General features: G+C 38.4%; 1 protein-coding gene across 1 annotated transcript; it reads left to right on the top strand.

Annotated features, from left to right (window-relative positions):
* The first annotated feature begins 633 nt into the window (after positions 1 to 633).
* LOC306894883 (uncharacterized protein) lies at positions 634 to 17,426 on the top strand. The gene is made up of 31 exons (XM_079457720.1): positions 634 to 1,009; positions 1,135 to 1,302; positions 2,871 to 3,045; positions 3,145 to 3,372; positions 3,488 to 3,607; positions 3,687 to 3,820; positions 3,983 to 4,030; positions 4,109 to 4,157; positions 4,232 to 4,441; positions 5,469 to 5,608; positions 7,383 to 7,451; positions 7,705 to 7,832; positions 7,928 to 8,039; positions 9,056 to 9,130; positions 9,247 to 9,390; positions 9,580 to 9,656; positions 11,815 to 11,866; positions 12,452 to 12,671; positions 13,409 to 13,510; positions 13,613 to 13,746; positions 13,974 to 14,027; positions 14,100 to 14,141; positions 14,289 to 14,690; positions 14,816 to 14,846; positions 14,914 to 15,063; positions 15,173 to 15,306; positions 15,446 to 15,744; positions 15,852 to 15,954; positions 16,207 to 16,242; positions 16,338 to 16,466; positions 16,559 to 17,426. Exons 2-31 carry the CDS (start codon positions 1,159 to 1,161, stop codon positions 16,625 to 16,627), a joined length of 3,810 nt encoding a protein of 1,269 aa, XP_079313846.1. The 5' UTR covers positions 634 to 1,009; positions 1,135 to 1,158; the 3' UTR covers positions 16,628 to 17,426.
* The last annotated feature ends 143 nt before the right edge of the window (positions 17,427 to 17,569 follow it).

Below are 17,569 nucleotides of genomic sequence, written 5' to 3'. Positions count from 1 at the left end.
ACACAGGAACTTGAACATAGATGTTCTAAGCATGAAAGCATATGGTTCACGCAGGGACTGACATCTTATATCATTAAGGACTGTACTCATCCCTCTCGTGATCTGTTTGACGTTACAGAGCTTTAAAGACTTGCACTTGCAGATTTAGAAATAGTTTTTATCCAACCGCAATTTTTGATCTGAATTGCCTCTGTCCTCCCACAGCTGCTTTAATAACTCACAACGGACATGTATGCAATATTGTTTAAACAACATGCACAAGACACTTGAAGCTATTTTTATTATTCTTAAATTATTTACTTTGATGAATACAGTTTGTTTGTTTTTCTATGAGAGATGTCAAATTTGGTTGTACACCGTGCAATGACGATAAAGGTCAAACTAAAACTAAACTAAAAGACTACACTATGTTGTGCTTGTAGTGTCTTTTATTACAGGAAAAACTACTGTGGTACTTGAAAAGAGATTGTTAACACAATAATTCAGCGTTGATGTTCTTTCACCACTGTGATCTAAAGCAAGGCATTGCTTCTTATAAAAATCACCAGTGGCTGAAAGTACCATGCTGTATTTTCGAGTCAGGCTTTTGGTGTTTTCCTCGTGTTCTATTATGTTTCTTGAGCGGCCTCTGGTGGACCGAATCAATACTGCATTACAGACGCGTCTTTTTTCAGTTCTGGATGGGGCGGTCAGTCCCGCTATCGGTCGATCTTGACTTTGCTTTCGCTACATCACTTCCTTCCTTGACTGTTTTTGAGTCTAGAGTGTCTGATGCTGGCGGGAGATTTGTAAACGAGTCATTCCGTTTCTGTAGCGCACGAATACACACGATAAACAACTCTCCGATCGTCAGGTACGCGTGAGTCGAACGTGCTTATATTGATTTTGACGCAGACAGTAACGGCAGGACATTTGGCCTATACAGTGTTAGGCTAAAGTGCGACCCCAACACCAAGATCCTGCGTTACATTCCCAATGGAAAACACAAAACCTGTTCTTTCAATGCACTGTAAGTCGTTTTTGATAACAGTATATTCCAAATGCATTACGTCACACTGTGTTACAGACTTTAGGCATTTTTTTCAAGAATGCTTTCTGTCCTTTGTAAAGTATTGAAATCCATTAATGCCGCAGGATCAATGGGAGTGAACCTTTAAAATGGACCCTTTAGACTTTCTAACGAATGAAGATTTGCTGCTTTTTCTTCGCCGCAAGAAAACGGAGATTTCTTGCGTGGATCAGCCGCACACTTTCCTCACGCAACTGCGCGACCACGATCTGCTGCCCGAGGAAACCTATCAAGTAGGTCTCTCTCTCTCTCTCTCTCTCTCTCTCTCTCTCTCTCTCTCTCTCTCTCTCTCTCTCTCCTCTCCGTCTCTCCGTCCCTCTCCCTCTCCCTCTCTGGATTTGGATTTTTATGAAGGGTTTTGCATTGAGACTTTTATTTTGGGCTGGTTAAGCTGGTTAATTTTGTTATTGGGCAAGCAAAAATGGCTATTTATGACAGTAGCTCGATGTTAATGTGTGTTTTTTAACCTTGATAAAGTCTAGGGTTTTGATTGATTTTCTTTTTTATAAAAATATGAAAAATCTTAATACTTTTGAATCAATATGGTGCAGTAATGGAGCTCTGTGTGAAATTTATGAAGAAAATTTGGTTTTTACCTTGTGAGATAACATGTAATAAATAATGTAGTAGATGTGTTCTCTGTTTCTGTTATAAATTGTGTTTCCAAATTCTTTCTCTCTTTTTCTCTCTTTTTCTCTCTGTCAAGATTCAAGATTCAAAAAAGCTTTATTGGCATGATAAAAAGTGTTTTACATTGCCAAAGCAAGAAGATTAAATATAAACATTCTGTATAAAATAAGAGTATCCTATATAAGAAACAATATGTACACATCAATACAGACATAAAAGTGCGAAGTATTGACAAAAGTTCTTAGTGAAAGTGACAGGATCCTGTCACAAGTGTCAGTGTTGTGTGTGTTGTGTTGTGTCAGTGTTGTGTGTGTTGTGTCAGTGTTGTGTGTGTTGTGTCAGTGTTGTGTGTGTTGTGTTGTCTCTGTCTCTGACTCTGTCTCTCTCTCTGTCTCTGTCTCTCTCTGTCTCTCTCTGTCTGACTCTCTCTCTCTCTCTCTCTCTGTCTCTCTCTGCCTCTCTCTGTCTCTCTCTGCCTCTCTGCCTCTCTCTGCCTCTCTCTGCCTCTCTCTGCCTCTCTCTGTCTCTCTGCCTCTCTCTGCCTCTCTCTGCCTCTCTCTGCCTCTCTCTGCCTCTCTCTGCCTCTCTCTGCCTCTCTCTGCCTCTCTCTCTGCCTCTCTCTCTGCCTCTCTCTGCCTCTCTCTGCCTCTCTCTGCCTCTCTCTCTCTCTCTCTGTCTCTCTGTCTCTCTGTCTCTCTGTCTCTCTGTCTCTCTCTCTCTCTCTCTCTCTCTCTCTCTCTCTCTCTCTCTCTCTCTCTCTCTCTCTCTCTCTCTCTCTCTCTCTCTCTCTCTCTCTCTCTCTCTCTCTCTCTCTGTCTCTGTCTCTGTCTCTGTCTCTCTCTGTCTCTCTCTCTGCCTCTCTCTGCCTCTCTCTCTGCCTCTCTCTGCCTCTCTCTGCCTCTCTCTGCCTCTCTCTGCCTCTCTCTGCCTCTCTCTGCCTCTCTCTCTGCCTCTCTCTGCCTCTCTCTCTGCCTCTCTCTGCCTCTCTCTGCCTCTCTCTCTCTCTCTCTCTCTCTCTCTGTCTCTCTGTCTCTCTGTCTCTCTGTCTCTCTCTGCCTCTCTCTGCCTCTCTCTGCCTCTCTCTGTCTGACTCCCTTTCTCTCTCTCTTTCTCTTCAATTACAAGGTACAGTAACGTTGAAATCTACATTTTAGTTCTCTCTTTGATATAGAAGGTAAAAAAAATGCGCTCTCGTGAGCAAAAGAAGAGAGGTGTCTACGATGTTTTGGACTGGCTGGAGAAAAATAGATCTCACTGTATGCATCGCTTCTGGAGCAGTATGTTTAAAGATCACATCCTACAGCTCTACCCAACAATACTCCTGCTCAGGAACAGCCTGCTGGACGGTCTGTCATTTTATATCTAGATGTGTGTGCTTTACGTAGCCCTGATATACGACTTGTATCATTTGCATTGTTTACAGTATACGTTCTTCATTTCTCCAGGTAGCTTCAAATTCTACGAGAAACATCTTGATGCCGAAGCATTACATGACAAGAAGAACGATGAAGGAAAGCAAGAGAATGCAGAAGGAGAGCAAGAGAAAGCAAAGGAAAAGAAAGGAAAAAGAAAGAGAAAGACAGACGATGGAAGTGGCGAGGACGGTGATGGTCCAGGTCCTTCATCCGCCTCCAAGCCTGCTCGGAAAAAATCGAACAAGAAACTCTCCTTCTGTAAGCCCCTGAACAAAAGACGGACATACTTTGTCCTGCTGCTACTGTACTGTATTTTCACTTTCTACCAAACATACATCTAGGCTACACCATGATTCATGTGTCTTTTTCACAGCATCTCCTGTGAAGAAAGGAGAGGCAGAGGAGATTTGGAAGTGGGCTATTTATAAAGTTCGGCTGCCCGTAACATGTGGCCAACAAGAAGGCACTCTTGATCGAAACAAGCTCGCCAGAGGTTCACAATAACTTTGTACTTTTCCACTCCATCACCTGATGTTTGTAATGGTGATCTCTAACTGTGATGTTCGCTATAGGGGAGAAGTGTATTTTTGCAAAAGGACGCTGGTTTTCTCCAACTGCTTTTGAGAAGTTTGGGGGAAAAGAAATTAGCAAAAACTGGAAATACAGCATTCGCTGCAGAAGAACACCACTCAAAAGACTCTTAGAGGTAAATATAGCAAGTAGTCTATCCATCTATCCATCCTCCTTCTCGTATGAATTTACACTGAAATTGTCCTGACTGTCCCAAATGTGCACTAAACATCTAAACACTTTCATCTCCTCTGTAAATCGAGGAAAGCTTCTTATTCTATTCTCACTTTCTTCTCAGGAAGGCCATCTACAGATGAAGAGGAGTAAACGCGCATGTGTCTTAAATGTATCTGCTTTAGCTCCCTTAGTTTTTATTTTATTTGTTTTTGAAATTCATGTGGTTAATAACGGTTCCTTTCTGCAGAATGCGCCTGTGCAGGTTTCTGCCAGTTCAGCAGAGAGCTCCAGCGCTGGTGAGTAGCAAACACACGCTTACCCACTTCCTGTCTGTCTTTCTGTCTGAACACAACGTTCTTTTCGCCACAAGAATCAGAAAGCAGTGCCGTGACGGAGGAGGAAAGAGACGCTGAAGATTTTGAAGAACAAGGAGGGTCAGGAGGAATGGAGTTCAGAGGGAGTGTAGAGGAGGAGGAGGAGGAGGAGGAAGACATGGATCTATCTGTTTTCCAGGCTCCCTCTTTGCAAGTCACCTGTGTTTCATTGACTGGGACTTTACACAAATATCGGTTTGCCTCAGGTTGGTGTTATTTGTTGATTGGGCCTCTACAATACATGCGGAACTAGTGAACCTTTAAAATGGACCCTTTAGACTTTCTAACGAATGAAGATTTGCTGCTTTTTCTTCGCCGCAAGAAAACGGAGATTTCTTGCGTGGATCAGCCGCACACTTTCCTCACGCAACTGCGCGACCACGCGAAACTAGTGTTCATAACTTTCAGGTACACAAGAAGAGAACTTTTTTCGGTTGACACACCCCATTTCCAAAACATTGCAAGTCATGAATCACAAGCGGCCGGTTTTTATGATTCATGAATGAGGTATTTTATGTTGTTCAGGCAAGAGGGTGATTTTTGTCATGTTACCTGGGGGCATAACCGAACCATAGTAAATTAACCGCACTGTTTATTATGTCTTATTATGTATTGCATGGTGAATATGACCCTGTTTTAAAGAATTTAATTAAGAATTATTGTTATTAAAAGTCTTTCACAGATATAGTTTTTTGTCTTATAATGCATGGAGACATTTAAAGTTGGTCAACTATTTATTTACCGGGTAGAATAAATGTGCATGGTTAAGTTTAAGATGCGGAATGAGATTTAAGATGAGTAATGTAATGATTTTACAATGAATTGGACCTACAGGGTGTTCACGGATCATTAAGGGGGGAGTTTTGAGCAGAGGGGATGAGTTTCGGTTTCTCACATTCTCCCACCGTGAGGTGTAGAGAGACAGATGATAGTAGTTCATTTCTGCATTCATGTCAGTCCATCAAGTCATTTAAGCCCTTAAAATTCACACTTACTGTGATCTTTGAGACTATGACAGGCAATACCAATGAGCTGAAGCTTGACTTAGAAAAATTAAATCGCAAATCAAATGTCTGTCAAAAAAATCGCAATTACACATTTCCCCCAAATCGCACAGCCCTAGTTTTAATAGTTGAATTCACTTTGTCATTGATAATGTCTCTGTGCTGCATGTTTAAAGTGTTTCGCTGGCTGCGTTTGAGCTGTATGTCATTTATTTGATCTGTGTCACAGGTTTGCGTGGGAAATGTATACGTACTGATGAAAGCTGGCTCACGCCGGAAGAGTTTGTCATGCGGGAGGAAACTCTCGCTGATGCAAACTGGAGAAGAGATATCCAGTGCCATGGCAGAACTCTCGGCTTCTTACTGAAGGTACCATGCTTACACTTTTACAGCTGCATCTCAATTCATTAGAATATCGTGAAAAAGGTCAATATTTTTTGTCAGTCATTTCAGAAAGTAAAACAAATATATTATATAGATTCATCACACATAGAGTGAAATGTTTCAAGCCTTTATTTCTTGAAGTTTTTATGATTATGGCTTACAGATAATAAAAAAAAACCTAATTCAGTGCCACGCGATATTCTAATTCATTCTAATTTATGTCTAGTTGTTTTTATGTAAAATGACAATTAAATTTAGTATAGATTAATCTTGCTGTCACAAACACGGATCCAGTATACAGTATACATTTACATCTTTACGAGGATACCAAACCAAAATAGGGATTGTGAAGCACGCAAAAACAGGCACAACTTGTAAACTTGCTCCGAGGGAACACTGAGTTCTCTTTCACAAATTATTGCACTTGAATATATTTATATTGGCAACGACAAAAGGGGAAGTTCACCCAAAAATCTACTTTGTGTGATTTTTTTACTCACCCACATGACGTCAAACATGTTTAGAGAACTTCTGGCATCTTCGGGTTACAAATTATGAGATATTTAGGTGACATCCGAGAGATTTCCAGGCATAGACATCTTCATAGACATCATGTGTCAGTTTTTGCCAAGGCCCAGAAAAGTACTAAAGACATTGTTAAATTGGTCCATCTGTGCAAAGTGGCTCAGATGATATTTTTTGAAGCGACAAGGATGCATTATGTGCGAAAAACAAACCAAAATACAGACTTTAATCGATATATTCTCATCTGTCTCGTCAGTGTATGACGCATGATCACAAGAGCACTTCTTCGTCGTCTTCTTGGACGAGAGCACTTTGACACATGCGTGTTAGATTTGTACGCCAAACTTCGCATGGAGCTTGCCCCTATTGGACGCCCACGCTCCAACTCACATGTGTCAAAGGGCTCTCATCCAAGAAGATGACAAAGAAGAAGTGCACCGTTGTAACAAGATCCATAAAAGGAAGGAAGGAGGCGGGAACCGGCGAATGTAAAAAGACTTTTAATAAAATAAATAAACCAACAAAGTAAAATGCCCCTTGCGGTCGACTTCCGGCCATACAAACATAATAAAACCACAACATAAACTCCACGCCTGGTCCTCTCTCACTGACGGTCCGGTCGCTCTTCCTCTTATGCTCCCGATCTCCTCTGTGATACGAGGAAGTCCCTCGAATCCCGGCTACCTCACTACAGCCATACACTGACAAGACAGAGGAAAATATATCGATTAAAGGACCAATTTAACGATGTCATTAGTACTTTTCTGGACCTTGGCAAAAACGGACATCTTAATGTCTATGAGGAGGCCTGGAAATCTCTCGAATGTCACCTTACTATCTTCATTTACGCTCCGAAGACGCCGGAAGTTTTCTAAACAGGTTTAGCGTCATGTGGGTGAGTAAAAAGTCACACAAAGTTTTTCCTTCCCCTTTAAAACATGTGCAGATGATAAACTTTCATGACGATGGAGCACGTACTTGCCTGATCGGTATAGTCAGAAATCCGTCCCGAGCTTTATTCAGGTTCAGCCGAGGTGTTTAAACATCTGAACAAGCTCACTTATGACTAAAATACTAATGTACTATCTACATTACTTCAATAACATGTTTTGTGATTGTAAGAACTTTAACTTGCAAGAATATGTATAAATGATAAAAATTCTTAATATTAGTATGTATCATTTAAACAACCTTTAAATAAGAAGAAGAAACACAGATGGGATTTTATTTTCAGAAAGCGATCCTGCACATCCATTCACTCCTATGTGGGTGTGGGACATGCAGCGATCAAGAACTTGACTTGGTAAGAATCGCTCCTACCCGACATGACATGAATTCATATTAATTTGTCATTTATACTGAATAAATTACATAACGTAAAACACAGTCAGTGTTTGTAATCGGAGTGCTACCCAGATTTATTTGGTGCCAAATACATTTACTTTGGACACAATTGGATGTTAGATCATGCTATAGTCTCCATGATTTTATCACTGAACAATACATTGTGTTTGAGATAATAAATGTTTAAATGTGTTATGCTGTCCTGCGATCAGTTGGCACAGAGAAATGATGACGTGTGTTACGAATGTTATACTGATGGAAATCTTGTGTGCTGTGATGAGTGTCCACGAGCTTTTCATCAAGCTTGTCACCTGCCTGCCATAACCGGAGATTCACCTGAGTAAGAAAAAGAGGATGTCTTCTTTCATTTCATCATCGATCATTTGATTATCACTGAGTGTGTGTTGTAGATAAAATGCTCTTTTGTACATGCAGAGAATGGATGTGCACCTTCTGTGTGCTGAGGACCAGTCAACAGTGGCGTGACCCCAGTCACATGACTCAACAAGAAGCTTTGAAACTCCAAGTGTCCTCCCAAAACAAACTGGTAAATGGACACACACGATTTATAAATTACAACGCGCATGTTTTTAATCCAGAAAATAAAAAAATACATATAAAAAGTAAGCAAAGCCTTTTTTGGGAACAAAACCTTTTATTTCTTCTGAAAGACAGATGTAATTCAATGTGTATACACGATTTAAGGTTAAAAAATGCTGTATTTTTCACATACTGTGCATATTTGTATCTCTTCTTTGCCCCGCCTCTCTAAAACGTGCAGATGTTTTGATTGGCTAGTTAACCAGTGCCTAGTGATTGGTCCAATACTGCAAGCGTGTGATGGAAATTGTTCTGACAAGTATGCCCACCGTACTTGCGTTTACATTTTAGGCGGTCTTAGTCAGAATCATACCACAAACTGACATAGATTTGAGGGGGTGTGGTTTCACAAGGCGTTTCAGGCAGGTCTGGATGAGCATTCGCTTTCTATAGAATGCATCTTTTGTTGCGACACTTTAACGTTTTAGCAATTTTAAGTGTCTAATACATGCATGGGCAACTCATAACACACCAAAAACAGAAAAACACGTATTCGCGCCACATGACCCCTTTAATGCATCCAGATGTTTAAAGAGTAAATATTTAGTGATTACTTTAGTTTATGGAGTGTCCAGTAACAAGTTTACGTACATACAAGTTGTAAAAACACTTTTCTAATAATAGGTGGATATTATTACCTCACTTCTTGACTGACTCTCAAATGATTCGTTCGGCGATTCATCTGTCTAATGCGGGCATTACACCGAGTGACGCAAATCTGACCCACAACTGAAATTAGAACGACAAACGACTCGTTCGCTTGATTCAGAGTCGACTCCTTTTTTCCCAGGCCGATAACTTTATTCGTTCACTTTCGGCTTTCCAACTTGGCAGGCTTCTTACATTCACACACAGCAACATTACGCACTGCATGAAATGTCATTTTAAGGACATTGTAATAGTAACTCTTTAATTTATGAGTCTAGTATGAATGAACTAATAATTCATGTCATTATTTTGTAGTACTGCCATTTCCTGCTGTTATATATGTACAGAGAGGACGTCCAACGCGTGTTTGTGAAAGACCCTTGCAAAACAGTAAGCCAAACTCTTTGTGTCTGCCTGTTTGTCTCATGGCGGTCTGCTTCACACCTCTTCTTTTTATAATGCTAAGATATAAAAACAATGTGATGTTTCTGAAATGAAACCTTCAGGTACGCAGATACTCTAAGTTTATTGCGCAGCCGATGTGGCTGGACAGAATAAAGCTGAAACTGGAAGGAAACAAGTATCAAACTGTTGGAGATTTTGTGTCGGATTTGCAGCTCATCTTCAGCAACTGTAACACATTCAACAAGGTGAGACAAGGAGAGACAGATTCAATAAATCGCCCACAAACACCATTTAAATGCAGCTAAATTGTATTTAGCTTACATTTGCTGTCAACTAACTACAATATATTAATGTTTATATTAATGATCATTGTTACGATTATGATGGATGTATGTTTGATATTTTGACTGCTTTTTTTCATTTGCTTTTTAAAGGACAATGAGTTCGGCAAAATGGGGGCCAGACTGAAGGATTTGTTTGACAGGGAGTTTCAGAAAATCTTCACCATCCAATAACATTTCTCCTTCCAGCTCGGCGATCATTTTGGTATCGTCCGGTATTTAGAAAATATGCCACTATCTTTCATTGCACCCCCTGTCATTCTCATCATGGTTTGATCATCATTTAACACCCTGTCCCTAAATCATGATAAAACATCACGTTTTGAGCATCATGTGACAATCTTGACATAAAAAAATCTAGAAAATGTTTATGGAAGAGATGTGATATATAGCTTTTGCACTGTAAAACATGCTTTCATCCTTTAAGCAATATCTTTGTTTTCGTGTAAAATAAAGTTCCATTTGTGAATTAACAACATGAACAACACGTACACGGTTTTATTCAGCATTTAAAATCACATCAATTTCAAAAGTTATACCAGACCGAGTCTACAAACATTAGCAAAGATGACAAAAAGCTGTAAAAACATATTGTTCATTGTTAGTTTTACTATTACCATTATTTCTGTCATTTCTGCTTAAACGTTAAGTGTTTCTTTTTCTTTCGTTGATTGTTTTACAAACATCTTTATCGTTGTCTCCGCTCTCATTAAAACCAGATAGAAGTAGGTATTTTAACAAATATTATAATGCTTCTCTTTTAAAAATGACACCTGAATGTGCAGATCAAATAAGTGTGAGTTCTAGGCCACGTTAACTTAACACAGTGGTGTTTTCAAAGTCCTTTGCAGGATCCTGTCACGGTTTAGTGCATGCAGGCGTGTGTTCAAAAATAAGGCTTTATTCAAACCAAAAACCCTCGATGGAGAAAACAAGAACAAAACAAGAGAGAGATACAAAGGAAAACTTGTTCTGACCAGGGTAAAGTGCTCCGTGTTCAGATAGATCCGGCGAGCTCGGAGCCCACTCCTTGCACAACACGCCAAATACGCATAACCTTCATGCCCATGCTTTACCATCCCAACAAGGAGCTGTTTATCGGCGAGGGCGAACTCGTGAAATGCCAGTACCTCTTGAAAAGGAGACCAGCCAGGTCAAAGCTCAACAAACTGAAATGCAGAACTCTTTCAGTCCTGTAATGTAAATATAAGTCCAAATCCTCACTGTCCTTCCAAAACGGTGATGTCTTAATTCTGTTTTTCAGAAAACGAAATATACTTTTTAGATGAATAAATTCTGTGTTGTCAAAGTTCACACAAAATGTTTTTAAAACTGTTTATTTAAAACCCAGTGACAAACATAAAGGATGAATAATAATAGTTGTTTAAATTATAAAATGTGGAGCTACAAAGGTTTGGAAGGACAGCAGCAAAATGTAATTATAAAACAAATTCTTGTTCAGCGTGATTCAGTCTAAAGACAGACATCGAATAGAAACCATACTGAGAAATAAGTCTGAAATTCAGACAAAGCATGTGCAATAGGCTACTGATGTGAATGTCATTTAGACATAAATTCAATATATTTTACACAAAAGCTAAACATATCTCTTTAAGTTGTCTTTTGCAGTTGTTTTTATGTTGACTGCCATGAGTTGTGTGGTTAACACAGTTTTAATACGTTTTGACATAACTGATGAGTCATTTGATTTCAGTCATTGAATGAATGTGCACAGATGCACACAACATACTATATTTATGATGCGTGTATTAGAAATATGATGGGTTGAACAGAGTCTTTCCTTACCAAAGCAAACACGAATCACCTGTAACTTCACTGAAAAATTATTATTCACTACAAGACAACATCAGTAATACTAAATACATCTTAAATCTATATACATGCCCCAAAAGTACTTATTATTTAAAAGTACAAATGATCAAACTTTTCAGTTATACTTATGGGTATTCCTCACAGCATTTGTACTGATGATGATATTAAGTTCATTGCACTGGAAGTGTATGTTAAGTTTACTTAATTTTAACTGTAGTTTGCACAACTGGAAATTTTCCATTCACTTTATGCATACTTTTGAGCTTTTCTTTTCATTTCTATTTTTGTGTACAAAGGATTTGAAAATTAAAAGTTATACATTTTTTAGTTTTATGTAGAAGCTACTTAACATTATACATTTTTAGAGTGAAGTTTTCTTTATAAATCAAGACTTATAGCTGTCAGGCAGGCTATGATTCAATAGGAAGGCAGATGGACCGAAAGGCGGGGTTTGTTGAAAGGAAAAAGAAACTGAGTATTTGGTCATTTGTGCAGAATTTGTCTGTGTAAAAGAATGAAAAGACATCACGGCTTTGGACAATATAAGGTGAGTACACACAAAGTTCATTTTAATCAACAAAGAAGAGTTTGAAAATAATTGCATCATTTTCTTCACTTGCTGTCACTCGAAACCCAGACGAAAAGGAAATATCTTTTAGTTTCGTTTCTGTGTAAATCTATCTCTGGGTGTGAGTGAGAAACTGAACAACGCTCTTTCCATGTTGATTTTGTTTCAGTAAATATCAGGCTAGATTCTTTTTCTAGTTTTAAGAAATTCAAAAGACATTTACGACATTAGTGTTGCAAAGATTTTATTATCGAACACTGCAAATATTTTTGGTTCATAATCACATATTTGGTCAGAGAGAATCTGAAAAAGTGTAAACTAGGGATGTTGCAATATACAGGTTTTGATAACTAATAACCATAATCATAATTGAAGTTATAAAAATACTACACATGAGATTTATATATAATCAGAGTTAATAATCAGAGCAGTGACCGGTTGACATTGTGGTGGTTTTGCACCATTTAAGCATTTTACCTTAACAGCCTCAGTGAATGCAAATTCTCTCTGGATCCCCACTCTCAGATTAAAAAAAAGTTTATGCAAAATATTATGGTACGTAAGTGTTTCAGAGAACTACAGGAGATGGATGAAGATTCAGTCGCTGAATCTGAATCAGCATGGGACCCAGAGAGCAGTTCAGGTTCTGACTGGAGTCAGGATGAAGGAAAGAACAGACAAAAAGGGAAAAAAAGGAAGATGAAAACACAAAGTTGTAAAGTGAGTAAGCAGAAAGGAACAACATCGGTCAAGAAAAGAGGAGCCACGAGTAAAAGTTATGAGAGTGAGTAAATATAAAATTGCTAAAACAACCATTAATGGAAGCAGTGCATTCATCTGTTGGGTGTTTGACTTCAACACTCATAAAAATAAAGCTGCTTCGTGATACCATAGATGAACCAAAATGGCATCGCTGTGAAGATCCTTTAAAGCACCTTTATTTTTTAACCCTCAATCTCTACTTGCGGTCAATATGTCCCCAATCAAGTTTTCCCTATAGTTTCCCTAGAATTCCCTTCATCTCAGTGGAATACAATTTTGTGTCTTTTCTACATTCCTATTTATATTCACATAAGAGTCCGGCCTTGATATGGTTGTTCTGAAGGTATATAAAAATGTATTTATTAATCTAGTATTTGGAGGACACAGGAAAAACACACACACAAAATGTTTTACACTAACCCGCACTTTCTCAGGTAGTGGTCTAGCTTTTGTTGAAACTAACTTTGCATCAGCATCTATTGTTTTATTGCTCTTTTATGACTTATCACTTATTGCTCCCTGATCTCTTTGTAAGTTGCTTTGGAAAAAAGCGTCTGCTAAATTCAATTCAATTTTATTTAGATAGCGCTTTTCACAATTTGCATTGTTCAAAAGCAGCTTTACAGGGGAAATAAATGTACAATTACTTTATCAATTGTTGGGGTTGACCCCAAACACCTGTAGTTTAACCAGGAACGAGGACAATATGAGGGCTAAGAGTGGAGTCTTGTTAATGCCTGATACACAATCTTTGTTTAGATGCCGGCCAGTCTTTGGAAGAGCAAAGGAAAAACAATCCTCAAGTTCCTGTTACATGTGGAAATAAAGAGGGTTCCCTGGATCGGGAGAAATTTTCTAATAGTCGGTACAATTTTCTTTTTAAATAACTGATTTAAAGTAATGCTTGATAGAACTTTACTTTAGGCTGATTGAACTTAAAACAGACTGTTTGTGTGTCTTCAGATGAGAAGTGTATCTATAGCAAAGGGCGGTGGTTCAATCCCACAGAATTTGAGAAGTTTGGAGGAAAAGAGAAAAACAAGAAGTGGAAGAACAGCATCCATTGCCTCGGTTTCCCACTCCAGAAACTCATAGAGGTGCACGTGTGATTATAGCACTTATTAACACGTTTAACTGTAGTTTAAATAAGCGTAGTGCTCAATAATGCTATTCAACAGATCATGATTTCATATTTAATCAAATTAAATCTTTAATAGCGAGAATGGAACGGAAAATAATTTCATTATTTAAAACTGGCATAAAATTAAGTGTTTAGTGGAGGCTTATTTCACATCTTTCATCTCTGTTTTCTTTCTATTTGTAGGATGAATTTATTCTATCCCCAAATTTAAAAAAAAGAAGAATTCAAGATGAACAGGTTTGTTTCTTCAATAGCACAACATTTATTTTTGAAAATTATAACAAACAATCGCAATTTTCTGTCTCACAGAGTAATGCTTCACCTGTTACTAGCAGACTTCAGGGAATGAAGGTAAGACCCTGATCAAAAGATCAGATTCCCCGTGAATTATTATGTCAATGCATTGCGGCCACTTTTCAACACACTTTTATGAAAAAAATTTGCAGTAGTGTTAAATGTGAGTTAAATTTCACACAATGTTGTCTGTTAAATTAACAGAGGAACTCATCTAAATCCTCACCTGCTGCTCCTACTACCTCACGTGCTGCTCCTATAACCTCACCCGCTGTATCCAGAACCTCACCTGCTGTATCTAGAACCTCACCTGCTGTATCTAGAACCTCACCTGCTGTTTCTAGAACCTCACCTGCTGTATCCAGAACCTCACCTGCTGTATCTAGAACCTCACCTGCTGTATCTAGAACCTCATCTGCTGTTTCTAGAACCTCACCTTCTGTATCTAGAACCTTACCTGCTGTATCTAGAACCTCACCTGCTGCTCTTAGAACCTCACCTTCTGTATCTAGAACCTCGCCTGCTGCTCCTACAACCTCACCGTCTGTATCTAGAACCTCACCTGCTACAACCTCACATGCTGCTGGCAATGCCAGAGAAACAAAGGTTAGATGCAGATACCAAAAATTCCCATTACACATAGTATGATATTTTAAAATATGTTATCCCAAAATGGGATTTCAGATTATGACCATTGAGGCCTTTACCATAACCTTTTCTTTTGATCACAGTCCAGGAAGAAGCGGTTTCCCTCCAGCTCTGGTCAGTATAATAATAAAAAAGTTAGGTTTTATAAGATGTGTCTCGAGTGTTTGTGCATTTGTTGCAGACTCAGAAAAAAGGGATAATGGCCACCATGAGGACAATGGCAACATCAACGATGAGGAAGAAATTGACAAGATTGTGTTTCAAGATCCCACCCTACCTGTAACCTGTGGATCCCTATCTGGCATTCTACACAAAAGTCGCTTTGCCACAGGTTTGTTTCACATACTATTTCTAACTGAAGATTTTCTCTAGACAGGTTGCATATTGTGAATGTATATAAAGTGCCACAGAGCATTTGAGTCTTGCTGTGATTGTCTCAGAGTTTTGTGGGAAATGCATAAGAACTGAAGATTTCTGGCTGACCCCTGAAGAATTCATCAGATTGAGCAAACAAGATGGAACGTGGAAAAAAGACATCGTGATCCATAGAAGACCACTAGGAAAACTTATAATGGTACAAACAGAGTCATTGTTGAGAGGAGAACAAATACAACTCAAGAAAGTCAATTTCTAGATAATGTTCGTCCCTTTCAGTAAACAGCAACTTTAACATTTATGACACACTAATTGGTCAATTTTAATCTGCTTCCTAGGAAAAGGTTTTGGAACCACATGCATTGAACTGTGAATGTGATCTCTGTCTAAAACTGGATCAAGACACCGTAAGCCTTCGTTCACAACAACGACCAAGTCAAAACACTCATGGGCATCACATTTCTGAAAGAGTTAGTTTTAACATGTCTGTCACAAACTCATTTTGTTTTTATGATCAATTCCAGAATGATGATGTGTGTAATGTGTGTGACTCTGAAGAAGATCTGGTGTGCTGTGATGAGTGTCCACGAGCTTTTCATCCACACTGTCACCTGCCAGCTGTAGACAAAGACTCCGGGTGAGAGAGAGAGAGAGAGAGAGAGAGAGAGAGTAGAGGAGAATAAAAAATGTAGACACAACCTAAACAGATGTGCAATATAATACTGTGTGTTGTGTTGTGAACAGAAGCCGATGGAGTTGTACATTTTGCACGATGAAGAAAGTTAAGGGGTCTAATAAAAAGACACGACAGGATGTTTTGAACAGTCCACTTTCTCAATACAGACTGGTAAAAACACAAAAACATAACAAACTAACGAGTAACAGATGGTGTCATTGGTTTGATTTTCATGAAACAAAAATCTGAAAATATATTACTTAAAACCATAGAAATAATGCCACAACAAAAAGCATTGAAGTGCGATATGAAAAGGGAAAGCATTTCTTCTTGAAGCTAATAGTGTAAACACACACCTTGTGGTGGGTGAGCACATGTTTTCTCTAACCAGCACATTTATTTCTATACGTGTTTGTTTTTCAGCACTGCCAGTATCTGCTGTTACACCTGTTGCACAAAGTAAATCTTCTTCATTTGTTTGTGTTGCAGTTACATTTGCTTATCAAGTTCTTATGGCCTGTTTAATGTGTTTCATGTGCACTGCTGGTTTACAGGTTTCTGTCAATAAGGAAATGTGTGAAACTCACGATGTGAAGCAGAATTTGCAGAATGACACTTATCAGACAGTGGGCGAGTTTGTCACAGATATTAAACACATTTTTCAACATTGCACATCCAAAGCGGTGAGTTTTACAGCAGTTTATACACAAAGTCTTAACCATCTATGTTTTCGAATGTATTTTTTTAAGTTGTTCTTTGTTTCTCTTCTCTGTAGGATGGTGACTTGGGTAGAATGCAGCGTTTGTTTAAGAGGGAGTTTGAAACCATCTTTAAGCTCCTATAATGTTACGCCATAACCATCATTTCTGTTGTTAGGGATTTGTTGTATTTGTTACAGGCGTTACAGGAGATTTAGTTAGAGACAAAATGTTAATGAGTTATTGTAAGATGTTTATAAAATAAAAGTTTTACAAAATTATAAATCAGTAAACAAAATGAAATGGAAAAGTCGCAACTGTTGGGTAGTTTGTGTTTCTCATGCAAGCGTTTTGATAAGACATATAAGATAGACATTTTTCCTGGCAAAGTGTAAATAAGAGGTTTGGAGGCACACCATGTAATAAATGAGTTGCAGTCGAATCAAATCAACTGACTGTTAATATTGTTCATATATTTTGTTGTTGTTTATGAGTCAGCAGCGATATTTAAGACTCACACTTTAAACAGCTCAATAGATGCGTGTGGCAGCTCCAAAGCCGGTAGGACGGGTTATGTAGTTTTTGTTGTTTTTAGTTAAGCAAACGTCAGCCTTTCTTTTTCCATAGCTGTGCTTTAACCCTTCAATGTGTCACTAAATATATTGGGAATATACAAATGCTCAATCCACACTTAAACCGTTGTAAGTTATAAATGATGGAATACATTCGGTACTAAAGTTGGTCTCTTATGAAAGAAGACATTTGGCTGTTTATTGCCCACCAAAAAAGTCTCAAGATTTGAGATTTAGTTAAGACCAATGACTTTTTCTACATACTTTATTTTGTAATAAACTGGTCAAATGCGTATTCCAAAGGCTTAATAGATTAATATCTATAAATCTACAAGAGCATATTGTTTAATCCATTAAAGTTTTTTCTATTTTGAATTCGTAGGCATGTGTCTCTCTTCTATAATGGGCTAAAAAGCCACGTCACGTATTTAAATACTCATGTAGCACACAGCCTCCAGCTGGGTGATAAAAAACAATCTTAAGAAAACACTGCTCAGCAGTCAAAGATTCTTTAGG

The sequence above is a fragment of the Barbatula barbatula genome, assembly GCF_947034865.1.
Source record: "Barbatula barbatula genome assembly, chromosome: 5".
NCBI lineage: Eukaryota > Metazoa > Chordata > Actinopteri > Cypriniformes > Nemacheilidae > Barbatula > Barbatula barbatula.
This window is presented reverse-complemented; position numbering and strand designations above follow the sequence as displayed.

What these genes read in the sequence shown, in the direction of transcription:
- LOC306894883 (XM_079457720.1), top strand. Translation starts at nt 1,159, where the DNA reads ATGGACCCTTTAGACTTTCTAACGAATGAAGATTTGCTGCTTTTTCTT. An exon ending in TCGAAACAAGCTCGCCAGAG is followed by an intron (nt 3,608 to 3,686) that starts GTTCACAATAAC and finishes TGTTCGCTATAG; the next exon opens with GGGAGAAGTGTATTTTTGCA. An exon ending in CAAAAGTCGCTTTGCCACAG is followed by an intron (nt 15,064 to 15,172) that starts GTTTGTTTCACA and finishes TGATTGTCTCAG; the next exon opens with AGTTTTGTGGGAAATGCATA.